The sequence below is a fragment of the Limulus polyphemus genome, unplaced genomic scaffold (assembly GCF_000517525.1).
Source record: "Limulus polyphemus unplaced genomic scaffold, Limulus_polyphemus-2.1.2 Scaffold18, whole genome shotgun sequence".
NCBI lineage: Eukaryota > Metazoa > Arthropoda > Merostomata > Xiphosura > Limulidae > Limulus > Limulus polyphemus.
This window is the reverse complement of record NW_013665628.1, coordinates 1,136,799-1,150,471: the sequence shown is the minus strand read 5'-3', so window position 1 is coordinate 1,150,471 and position 13,673 is coordinate 1,136,799. Positions and strand designations below refer to the sequence as shown.

At 33.3% G+C, this 13,673-nt stretch overlaps 1 protein-coding gene across 2 annotated transcripts in view; it reads right to left on the bottom strand.

The window, feature by feature from the left end:
• LOC106457736 (dual 3',5'-cyclic-AMP and -GMP phosphodiesterase 11-like) overlaps positions 1–13,673 on the bottom strand; it is a 62,396-nt gene that overhangs the window by 45,503 nt on the left and 3,220 nt on the right. For both annotated transcript variants that reach the window (XM_013917185.2, XM_022383953.1), the window contains exons 2-8: positions 8,614–9,473; positions 3,509–3,670; positions 3,173–3,262; positions 2,274–2,411; positions 1,779–1,849; positions 1,544–1,607; positions 223–270 (exon numbers count right to left, since the gene is read on the bottom strand). In XM_013917185.2, the coding sequence (XP_013772639.1) occupies positions 223–270; positions 1,544–1,607; positions 1,779–1,849; positions 2,274–2,411; positions 3,173–3,262; positions 3,509–3,670; positions 8,614–9,345 (1,305 nt within the window). In that variant the 5' untranslated portion in view covers positions 9,346–9,473. The remainder of the gene's footprint in view (positions 1–222; positions 271–1,543; positions 1,608–1,778; positions 1,850–2,273; positions 2,412–3,172; positions 3,263–3,508; positions 3,671–8,613; positions 9,474–13,673) is intronic.

Sequence of the window (13,673 nt, the reverse complement as noted above, 5' to 3'; positions counted from 1 at the left end):
ATATATATATATATATATATATATTTACAGAGCCCATATACTTAATGAGCATTATATTTCAAAACAGAATAAATTATTATGTCCCTCTACAAATGATTAACATTTGCATACCTCTTCTTTTCGATCAACTCGTTCTTTCATTACAGTTTCCCAATTACATTGTATACTTGAATATGTCTAATAGCTGAAAGGTTAAGCACATGAAGATACTAAGATACTCACAGAAGCATCAAATCTCTCATCTTTGTAAGCATCAGGAAGGTTCAGCACCTGGGAATAATTATTTATTACATGAAAAAAAAAGTGGTAGCAGCTACTAAAACTTGATTTAGTTTTAAGTTTGAGACAGACAGACTATAGACTGTATGAACAAGTAAAACGATACTGGTGATATGCTATATCTTATAAACCAGATCAGACAGACTATAGACTGTATGAACAAGTAAAACTATACTGGTGATATGCTATATCTTATAAACCAGATCAGACAGACTATAGACTGTATGAACAAGTAAAACTATACTGGTGATATGCTATATCTTATAAACCAGATTATGTTGAAAAGTATTATCCTTATTGGAATGCAACTATTTGTTTTCCACAAACTCTCTATGATACCTGGAATTTTAAAATGTCTGACTGGAATATTGAAAGAATGATTAATTAATGTAAACGAACCTTTTAGTCTGATGGTTTGAGTATCATTAAAAAATGTACAATAAATTATTTATTCAAATGATAAAACATTTTGATTTGAGTTTTAGTTACATGCACAAGTACTAATGACAAAAACCTGACACAAACACTTGAAACAGTAAACATTTCTAATATATCAAAAATTTGTGCATAGTTTACTGTTTGTTCTTACATCACATGTACTAACAAATGTGAAAAAACTGAGTATTGTTCACTATCCTAAGAACCAAAATTCTATTTACAAAATATGTTACACAATTATTTGAGATTAATATTGGAGATGTTTCTCGAAAAACAGTATGCTTCAAACATTCTTTGAGAAAATATTACATTATTATTAGTAGGTTTTTTCCAAAAAGGGGTAAGAACTGGAATTAATAATCACCTCAACAAGCTCTGCTAGAATTGTTTGGGAAGTTAACTTATCAATATTCAGGATATGCATTACTATTTGAAGATTTAAATAGAACTATTGCACAAGTCCTTTCTTTTTTGATGTAGACTCGTATGATAGATTTGTGTATATATTATACTTTAGTAAATAAACCTAATGTATTGAAGTATAGAATTTTTTGTAAGAAATGACCTTCATGTCAAACATCACAATGTCTATTACAAAACAAGAATAATGCATTGTTTCACTATTAACCATTAATCAAAGCAATATCTTTTTCCATTTTAGAACTTAGTTGAACATTAAAATTAAAATGTAGCAAGTTCAATTTTACTTTCTATTAAATTTTCTATTTATATCAATGTTCTTTATTATCTAAGAGAAAAAGTCCAATTTATATTTTTATAGTGGTTTTTATTGAAAATTCTAAGTTTTATACAAAAGCTTCCTTACCTCTCCAGTTGTAGCAACAAAACCAGTAATCCCTACATTGATTGGAAATCTTCCCTCGAAAGGACTAAAAATATTAATATACAAAGTTAACAAGACCTACCCATAATGTTTAGCAGTGACGGGAAATAAAGTAAAATATCAGAAAAGTATTGATAATCACAACAAAAAAGTAAGCTGAAATAATTTTAAAACTTTAAAAAATGAAATTAACTAGTGAAATTTAGTTTTGACCTACCTTGTGCGAGAACCACAATCTTCATCTTCTAAATCATTTGCCTCGAGATCAAACACTCGAGAAAATGTTCCCTAGTAAGAGATAAAATTATGTACTTATTGGGGAAGTACATATACAAAAATTAAACGTTAAACATGAATTAATCAAAATCATAAAAATACATTAAATATAATACAGTCAGTTACAGATAATGAAATGTGGTCTTAAAAAGAGGGTATAATTTAATATCGGTTTGATTTTCTAGATTATTATAAAATAATTATTTTCTAAAGTCAATTCTTCATTGAAAATTCATCATTCAAGTCAACTCAAGCACACTTTAAAGACATCATAATGAATTAAAGATATAAAATAATGTATATTAATTGACAAAATATATTTTTTATCTATATATTAAAAGGTTAATTTATTGTAAAAACTTATTTTCTCTACTTAGTTTCATTAATTTGTTGTTATAAAGTTCAAGAGAAAACAAATCACACTACTATTTCTAACCTTTGTACTTTCATCTACGAGTAGTACTTGACATCGTTCACACTGAAGAAGAGATTGAGTGTGAGTCATGATCCTGTAAACAACATGTTCAATTGTGCTCTGTTCTTCAAATACCACTCTAGCAAGATCTAAAAGTACCTTAAAGAAACAAGAAAAGGCATGCAGGTGTAAAAGAAGGTTTCATTAGCTTTAAACAGCAAAACAGGTATACATGTATATGTTCAGCTAAAAACTGATTTCAATCTCACAAAAACATTTCTTGATTGTGGAAAGATTTCTGAGTATGTTTTACTTTCTACATTCTCCCTATTTTGTGACTCCCACTGATATGAAAATGTTAATTTTTTTTTCTTGGATGGGCAGGGTAGTCATAATATGTAACTTGAACCAAAAGAAATATCTCCAATCAGATAAGTCCTAGGTGGTGGGTTTAATGGTAGTTTGAAAAAGCACAAGACCACTAATTAGCTGTGCACAAAAAACAAGTCTGAGGTAATTTTGGCTTTTTTGACAATTAAAAGGAATAAATAGATACTTTTTAAAGGCCAAAAGCCTATTTATTTTTGTATTCAATAACACTTAATCACCCTTCTGCCCCTAAATACTTGCTTTCCCACATCCCCATTAAAAATCCTAGAAATGCCACTGCTAAGAAGTAAATTGTGCATTTCTAAAAGATGTAAAATTACATGGTATATTGTAATTATGATAAAATGTATTCACAGAAAATATATACAAATATTTTTACAATTTTTTCTCTTGTGTGTTTTAAAATTTAAGTAGGGTATCAATACATCTCACTCAAGATTTCATATCCACTCATATCTAAATTCTCTAGTACATGTTACTTCATTTTCACCTTCAATAGTTTATTATTTATTAAGTTAATATCTTTTTACCTGATTTCTTTTGTTTTCCAGCTGTGAGCATTCATACAACTGGGCATTTCGGAGTCCAATACCACAAAATTGTAGATACTGGGCAAAAACCTGTGAAAATATATTTTTTTTTCTTATACATTAACAAAACATATTACACTTTTTAATGTGGGTATTTCATATGATGTAATCACATCCTAGTTAATCCAATAAACAAAGAACTATTACTTTCACACCACACAAAAGAATTATGGTTGGATCAAGCTTTTCCTTATTACAGACATATATTAAAATTCAGCACTGATATGCCATTTAAACTTCTAACATTCATTTACCAACAAACAACTTAGACAGTACCATTTCATCATTATGATCAAAAGGCTCTCCATTGGGTCCATACTTGTTTATAACTTGTGCTACACCCATAACTTCACCTTCAATATTGGATATCGGCATACATAGCATGCTTCTAGTTGTGTACCCAGTTTTCTGATCTACCAGGTTGTTGAATCTTGAATCCTAGAAAATTTTAAAAAGGCTATTATCTTAATTTAACATAAGTTTTAATAACAAGGCTTGACAGACGTTTTTCTCGTTGTTCTCTTATAAAATAAAAACTGTTACAAGAATTCCATATTTTGTTTTATTTCCCTCTTTCTCGACTTAACTAAACATATCAAATTATTTCTGAACATCATCGTACAATGATTTGATAATTAATAATTGGTATTACGTTCGGAAGATGGCGCTAAAATAAGACACTGAGGAAATCTTCGCTCAAACTAAAATAGTTATACAAATAAATATTCAAAAGGAGCATGTTATCTTTAGCATGTTACACCATTTCTAGCCCATCATACAAAACAGAACCTATATCCATCACATGAATAATTATTATGTGAGAAATATTAGTTTCTAATACACAATCAGCGTCATGCTAGAAGCTACTAGAAGCAAAATGAAAGCCATAACCTACAATGTGCCATTATTCATCGAATTACCTGTTCTTGTTTCAGTTGCAGTGGCACTAAAAAGGTTTGAAATTTGATTATAAGCGTAAAAGTATCATACAACTTGTATAAAATGTACTCCTACACAAATATATATATATATACATATAAACTTATTTATTTATGAATTTATTTTCCTCACCAACATGTGAATTTCAGTCATATGTTATCCAAACACAAAGTATCTTAGGTTAATACTGACGAGTAAACGGCTATACATAAAAACTAAACAAACATCTTACAGCCCACCACCACGTGAGGCCTTCTTCTCTGCTGCAGAGGAGTAGCGAACAAAATAATAGGTTAGGCCACTACGTCATCCTTTCTTCACTGAAATTCGCGTTTTGGTGAGGAAAAGAAACAAACAAATAAATAACCAGTTAGTCCGCTGAATAATAAAAGATAATGAATTATGATTTTATGCGACATTTTATCCAAACACCTAAAATATATAAAGTATTTTAGGTTAATAGTGATTAGTCGACTAATCGAACAAATACATGTGCTTGTTAATGTTATTTCACAAAGAAATATACAAGTGAAGTACTTAAGTAAAAATTTAAAACTAAATATATCACCAGCATCAAACACAGATAGATGCTGGTCAAAATACATCATGTTATCATTATTTTCTACCTTCGACTGTTTCTTTTTTGGAATCTTGCGTCAACTCAGATATTTTCTTTTTACGTTATTAGTAAACACCATACATATAATAAAGCCGTATCTGGCTATTTTGTTATACCAGTAAAAAGAAGAAGAAGAAGCCAATTCCTAAGTAGATGTAAAACTACATCTTTAGTTGAAGGATCATACCTATATCACACACATACAGAGTTGATTATTTTAATTTATTGATTTTCTTGTGGTAACTTTGTAACGGCAGATGTTTTTCCTGCAAATACGAAAATTCTTCAGTGTATGCAATAAAAACAATAACAGGAAGTGATGAATTTAGTTTCAACACTTCCGACAACAGGTCTAGCACGCATCAGTGGTTACCGTGTGGGGCTGTAGTACTGAGGTTCTATAGTTCGTGTTCTGCTAGGATTACATTTGATGGAATCAAAATAGGGATTTGTAGTTTGAGTAAATAATGTCTACAGTATCTCCAGTCTTGTTTTCTTACTTTTTTTACGATCATTATTCGCAGGTTTTTAAATTCCCAATTTTTTTATTCATCTTATTTATCCATAAAGCATAACCAGGTTCTCTATTTTGTTACATTTTCTGGTCTTGATAACCTCTAACAATCTGTAGCTAATTGTCGCTTATAACAGGACAAGACACAAGAAAAGAATACCAAAGTTTTGTAAAGATTCTCCTTATGTAGAAAATCGGGATCTTTTCCAATTGAAATAGTTTTCTTTCCGACTAGGTCTACTAAGTCTGCTTGAAGTATCGAAGGCATTTCGTCGTATATATGAAGGTGATGACAAATAGCTAGTTGCCGAAATGCTGTGAACATTCACATGACATTAAGATCAATAAGACAATAGAACGAGTACACGAAAGATTCCAGGTATAGCATATACATACGCACGTTTTCATGAGTAAAACACAGAATCAAATATAGCGTAAATCAAATACCTGATCTTAAGCAAAATAAGGTAGTCGTAGGTTTCAAGCAATAAAAAACAAGTCATGCCACGGGTTAAAAAATACATGAACATACACTCAAACACATATACAGTAGACAAGCATCAACGTAACAGAAATTCACTTCGAGCATTATAATAATAAAGTACAAAAAAAAAACTATCCAAAAATATATACAGTGTATATGGTAACACTTTCGTTGCATCATATAGAAACAATATTTAGCAAAATAAATAAGTTTCAATAGTTTAACAACTGGAATTTCGACAGCTCCTTGTTAATAACATGTTTTCACCTTACTGGATATGCAAACTTTTTCTTATTAAGTATTCTCCACTTCTTGTATGTTACTTGTTTAAAAAATCATCAACTGCTAACACTTATCACTGCACCTTATACGAGCCTAAAGCACGTCTTATCAAATCACGCTTCAATTTTTTTTCTCTATTACATATTACATAAATTCGTCACCAAATTTGGTTCAACGTAATTCAGTTATATATGTGTATATGTGTGTGTGTGTGTGTGTGTGTGTGTGTACACGTAGACTGTATTCCTTAGGAAATCGACAAGCGAAATTGTTATATTTATGCTAGAGCTTCTAAGGTTGTATGCTGCCGTCCCTAATATTTAACTACTGGTTAGAAAGAAGACAACTAGTAAAACAGCACCCTACCACTCACCATCCACGCTAAAAGATTGATTGTCACTGTTATGACACATCCACAGCTTAAAGGGTGGAGAATATTTTATGGTATCGCACGGATTCGAACCTGGATCGTCAGCTCCGAAATCCAGAACTGAATCACATGACCAATACGCGCCTGTTGAAATACTGTGCACTTAAAATTAAAAAAAAATCAACAGTTGCTCTACACGTAAAATAAGTTCATAATTACGACCAGTGATAAGTCTTTTAAAGGCGTCAACTGTAAGAGACTTAATTAGGCGTTATTTCGATATAGACAGAGAAATTTTAATAATAACTAAATGTGTCTGAAACAAAATTTGTCTGAACATCACATTCTCCGAACATGTCTGTACAAACAGCCCGGCATGGCGAGTTCGAATCCCCGTCCCACCAAACATGGGGGCGTTATAATGTGACGGTCAATCCCACTATTCGTTGGTAAAAGAGTAGCCAAAGAGTTGGCGGTGGGTGGTGATGACTAGCTGCCTTCCCTCTAGTCTTACACTGCTAAATTAGGGACGGCTAGCGCAGATAGCCCTCGTGTAGCTTTGCGCGAAATTCAAAAACAAACAAACTGTACAAACAAAACATTTCTATAAAATTCATGGAAATTATAAGAAGTTAATAAGATAAGTGTGAATTCTTCATTCGATACAGTACACACATGTTCCAAAAGATCTCCCACACATATACCATATATACACCAACCACACAACATTCCTTCCCAATTTAGCAATTTCGGTTAAAAAGTATATTATGATAATAAAAACCTGATGAAATGCAAGTGTTCTCGACAATGTATTCTCAAGTAAAAGAACTAGTCAGGTCTACCTGTCTAAAGTATTAAGGTATAACCAGTTATTTTTATTGTAACATATTAAACTTTTTTTATCGTATACATGTTTCTTACTATCATGATGGTAATAAATATGTCGTAATATAGTTAACTAGGTTTAACAAAGGGTACTTTACGAAAAAAAAAATTAACATCACTTCGCAAGTTACGCATTAGAAAGTATTCCTATCATTAAAAGAACTATCGGACGGAAACTTGTACCGGTCAACTGTCGTTCACTGCAGTAATCCTAAACACGTTGTCAAGGCTTTCATATATTCCTGATTAGAGAAGTTCTAGTAATTTACAAGTGTCATTTCCTAAGTTCAAAATTTCTTATTACCAACTCCATTCTTCCTAATAAATGATTTACTCCGTTTTTGAAATTGTCCTCCTTTTTCTTACGAAGTAAAAATTACTTTTTTTTGTACTTTAACATAATTGTGTGTTCTCTGATATCCGTGGACGAGTCAGATCCCTGTTATAACTGTGTGAAATGTATGAAGTGAAATATTAAAAATTGTGTTAATAGTTTCTATGAACTTAGATTTCACGCGACCATTAAGATCCTTATTTTAGCCGCGGCAAAGCGGCTTATAGAATGGCTCCGAGTTTTCCCAAGTTCAAACTTTTAGTTTACAGCTCTGTCATCTCTTGATCGATTAGAGATGTAATTACAGTTTTGGACTCGGGAGGTCAAACAAACCCTTTCGGTTGATGTATTTGACCACGCCCAAAATCTCATAGATTTATTTACTCAAATCCTGCCTAAAAAAAAATTCAATTTGAGGGTAGGCTGGTAGAGATCCTGATAGTAATAAAATCTACTTGAATATACGCGCGCCTCACGCTTGGTATTTCTGGCTTACAAAAATATAGCTAATAAAAAAGGGGGGAAGGTCTCGTAGATTAATTTACTCTAATGCTGCCTAAAATAATTTCAAGTGCCGCGGCTATTGAGGATTTCCTCTTGTTTTTATCCAATACTGTACTCGTAACAAACCATGCAATACTGTTTAAGTATTATAATATATTAATATCTAAGAAAATATAAAACTTTACTGGCTATACGCCACCAGTGGCTCAGCAGGAAGCCTGAGGGCTTTTTATGCTAACATTTCTAGTTTCTATCCCCGTGGTTGGCAGAACACAGACAGCCCATTGTGTAGCTTCGTGTTTAACATCAAATAAATACCAGCTGTATGATTTTTCCTTATGCATGGGTTAAGAAATATGTTGAAGTTATACCAAATAACATAAATTGTTTAGATTATAAATTTTCACCTTTTACGAGGAAATTATTGTAACGTAAGATAACACTGTTTACCTGGTAACAGTCTGGAATATTAACAGATTCCCCACTGGCGGCCACGTATCCAACAATCCCTCTTCCCCAAGGAACACTAATTTCTTCTTTTTGTTCTATCTGTTCCAATGTAGAGTCACTAGACACGTCAAAAAGTTGGCTGACCAAACATCTATTAGGACAGTCTTTTTCGCCCCGGACCAAAAATAGGGAGCATCTATCAGCGTGAGTTATTACGCTTACATTTTGCAGAATTTTATGACAAAGACTTCGTACATCTAAATCATTACAAATGTCCTTCACTAGTTCAAATATCAATTCTTTCTCATCCAAAGCCTGAAGCTCTTGTCGACTCTTCCGTGATGATCGTTGTCCTGCCGGAAGATTGGACTCTTCAGGAAGAGGTAGGGATATGAATGTTGGTGTGCCATCTACAGTTGTCACCATTGGGCGAAGAATTCCACCACGTTCAAATTCATGAGCAGAGATTTTACGAACTGGTGTGGCTGCTCCGGAACCAGAGCGTGACGTCGGACTAGTTGGGTTTGAATTACCCTCACATACTATGCTCTGAGGAACTGCGTGAGCCAAAAGCCAGGCATCTACCATTTGTCGAGAAGCCTTTCTTACAAAATAATCGACTACAAACGTAGGATTCTCATCTAACCAAGCTTCTAAACTCTCGTAGACATGACTATCAGTTGCATCCTCTATGGGATGACTCGTAACGTCACCTATAGGGGGCTCACTCATGTTAAAGGTCTCAAAGAGTTGAGAGCCACCCCTTGGATGCCAGCCAGGCGACCAAAGAGGGCGCCACAAAACAGGGTAAGATCCACCTTCCTTCGACGTCTCCAGCTTGGCTGACTTCTTTAGCTTCCCTGGAAAATAATATATTTATAATGAACTATGATTATATAACCACCTATAAAAATAAAAAATAATAACACTGATTTTAGAACAGGTTGCAACTGAAACCCTTAACAAAAGATGTCTAAATTTTTCGCTTGCATTTCCTGGCAAAAATAACTTGTAAATGGAAAAAAAAAATCTGGATATTTTGAGCATTTGTTACAGTTATACTGGGAAATAATCAATATATGAAAATATATTTCTGACTAATTAAAAACATAACACAGTTCTGAACGTATCAGTGATTGCTAATATTACTTTTCCTATAATAGAAGTATATACATTGGCAACGTTTTTCTAGATTCTAAATTACGTTTCACAGCTGGTTAAAACATTTTGCTTTTGATCTGCTTTACACACCAGAGGTCCATATGCGCGAAATCATGAAAACGAATTCTCTCTGCGCGTATATCTTGTTCTACAGATATTTATTTATTGAAAAGAACATATGTTACTTTGTGATTGCTATCATTCCAAAAGTCCAAAGAAACCATAATAAGAATACACAAGAATATTAAATCTCGTACTGTGACAAAATGAATCATCTCATTTATGCTGGTGCTGTAAATGTCACAAATGAAACTAGTTCGTTATTAAATGAAAACAATGCAACCGATTAACAAAAAATAACAATGGTGGTATATGTTAAAACGAAGAGCCTTTTATATAGAATATGAAGATCTTTGAAGCAAGAATAGGAATAATTAGTATATTCATCTGTCATATATATACAATTACATATGTTCGTTTGTACAATACAAGGATTGGTTTGAATTTCGCGCAAAGCTACACGAGGGCTAACTGCGCTAGCCGTCCCTAATTTAGCAATGTAAGACGAGAGGGAAGGCATCTAGTCATCACCACCCACCGCTAATTCTTGAGCTACTTTTTACCAACGAATAGTGAATTGACCATCACATTATAACGCCCCTACGACTGGAAGGGCGAGAACATTTGGTGAGACATGGATTCGAACTCGCGACCCGCAGATTGCGTATCGAGCCCCCTAACCACCTGGCCATGCCAGACCCACAATACATGGATCATGAAAGTTTTACAATTTAGACTCGGAGCATTTTGTCTTGAAAGACGTTTCATACCATATCTACCTTCATTAAACATGTAACAAATATAAAGTTTTTCTCACGTGAAATAGAAAATTTCTACACAAATACTCCAATTAACACTTCGGATTTCAAGACCCATGATTAGCACAACAGAGATAGCCCATTTTGTAGCTTTTCCTTAGACATAGAAAATCAAACCCTAATTTTGTGTTACTAAGTTATGAAATTTTGAGATCAATAACTAGGGTTACACCTCTCTATCACATACAAGTAAAAGTCCACGAACGAAGCTATTATGCGGAAAAGAAGTTAAAATTATAATCAATTCCGTAATTATATGAAAGAGATTAATTGAACATTTTCAAACAGGAAAAAAAATGCCCATCGTATTTAAATTTAATCTACCAAAGACGGTTAGACAAATTTTTACACACTCTTGTATCATTATTTAATAGAGTTAGTGGAACAAAGACAATTTCTAAAAGAAAATCTTAAAACCCCATATAATCGAAGATGGAAGTTCTAATGATAAATGCTTAAGCCCAACAACACGGATGTGGCGCCATGTACGTTACTTTCCCGCATGGCCAGGTGGTTAGGGCGCTCGACTCGCAAACTGCGGGTCGCGGGTTCGAATCCCCGTCACACCAAACATGCTCGCCCTTTCAGCCGTGGGGGCGTCATAATTTGATGATCAATCCCACTATTCGTTGATAAAAGAGTAGCCCAAAAGATGGCGGTGTGTGGTGATGACTAGTTGTCTTCCCTCTAGTCTTTCACTGCTAAATTAGCGACGGCTAGAGCAGTTATCCCTCGTGTAGCTTTTGCACGAAATTCAAAACAAAACAAACAAACTTTCGCGCACAGGCCAGACATCGACCATTTTAAGCTGTTAATAAATAAAATATAATGAAACATAATACAAGGTGCTACAAGAGTGACAATCAAATCACGCACTTAGGTAAAAAAAAAAAAGAGTTGGCGGTGGGTGATGTTGATAGCTGTCTTCTCTCTAGCTTACCAAGTGAAAATTAGAAATGGTTATACGCAAATATTCCAATAAATAAACCAACAGATCAATTAGTATTCAATTTATTTATACAGATAACATTGTTTTGTGGAATGAGTGGCTAAAGAAATGAAGAAATATACAACAGAAAATATGGTGATATACTACCGTTATCTCAGTCTGTGAGCTGAAACTATACAAATGTATACATACATATACAAAATTAATTTATTAGCACAGTTCTAATAACATCACACAAAAAATTAGAAAACGCAAAATTATCTGAATATACAGTTTCTTTGTTGCCGTAAATAGTATCCTTGTGAGTGTGTATGTTAAACGTGAAACAAAAATTGGGAAAATATAGACAGAACTTTTAGTGAAAATTGTTAATATGTAAATCAGAAAGTTACTGTACATTATGTAGTAGAATGTTGCCACATTTAACATTAGAACTTTCTAGTATTATGCAACAGCGAAAACCTTTGAATTTACATAGTTACAAACTATTTTCGAACTGCGTCATTCTCCTATCTTAGTGACTCTCTCGCTATATAAAGAACTCTCAACTATGACTGCAATGCAAGATGTATCTGAAATACCACCCATTCCATTAATTCTGGCTCCGCCGGGTAACCTTGCACGAGTGTTGTAGTTCACCTGCGAACTCACAATCATCAGGGGCTGTAGTGTATGAATACACCCACACAGAACAGCAAAACACCCTGACTACATTCGCTTTGGCAATTGTATCAAAATAGCTGAGTGTACTGTACGAGTCTGACTAGGGTTAAAATGCCATCTTAGAATATTTATATTTTTTTCAGGCTTTCAAGTGTTCCCTGTGATGTTGAAAAACGTATCAGTGGCGTTTCTATGCGAGATAAACATAATAAACAGAATGTATAACCTATACCATAAAATTCAAATATTAAAACAATACGCAGTTATTTGGGAACTCAATCTTTCCGCCTTTTCAGCTTAGCTTCACGTTTTACAAATAGTTATTTGTATTCAGGAACACCTAACTGCTATTCGGTTATATATGATACATAGGTAGTGTGTGGTTAAAGGGTGGGCGCGAGTGACGTCATCCATCCACTTATTTTGGAAAAATGCAGTTTTTCTCCTATCAGCACCAATGGTATACTGAGGCAGGAGAGGACATTAATGCCGCTCCCGTAGTTTTTGTTGTTGTTGCTGTTGTTAAACTAAGTCCATGTGTTTGTAAAATAAACTTAAATTGTACATATAGTATTTTATAGTATCAAATTTGCATGTTTAATATATTAAAGTTATTGTATGTTTAAAATTATGACTTAAAAATATCCATAAATAATAAAATATTTTATCTTGTGAAGATGCTATGTAAACTGCAAATTATATATCCAACGTATATTTGTTACTCATACATAATGGTTGGTTATACTTTCTTAACAAATAAGTGGGTAGTTATTATAAACAAACCAAACATCTCAAATACAACCTACATGTGCACATACAATTCAAGGGCAAGAAATTTATTAGGATATCGTTGGTTCTCTAGCACAAAACATTTTACCACTACAACACTGATATTTGTTCCAAATAGGCATTGTGGAATGTTGGAATTTTGATACTTTAGTTCCGCGTTAAATAATCGTATGGAATTCACTCATTACCTTCTGTACGAGTTTACCTCTGTATACAGAAATGATTCTAACGCTCTACCCCTGTATACAAAAATGGTTCTAACGTTCTACCTCTCTATATAGAAATGGTTCTAACGCTCTACCCCTGTATATAGAAATGGTTCCAACGCTTACCTCTCTATATAGAAATGGTTCCAACGCTCTACCCCTGTATATAGAAATGGTTCTAACGCTCTACCCCTGTATATAGAAATGGTTCTAACGCTCTACCCCTGTATATAGAAATGGTTCCAACGCTCTACCCCTGTATATAGAAATGGTTCCAATGTTCTACCTCTCTATATAGAAATGGTTCCAATGTTCTACCTCTCTATATAGAAATGGTTCCAATGTTCTACCTCTCTATATAGAAATGGTTCCAACGCTCTACCCCTATATGTAGAAATGGTTCTAACGCTCTAC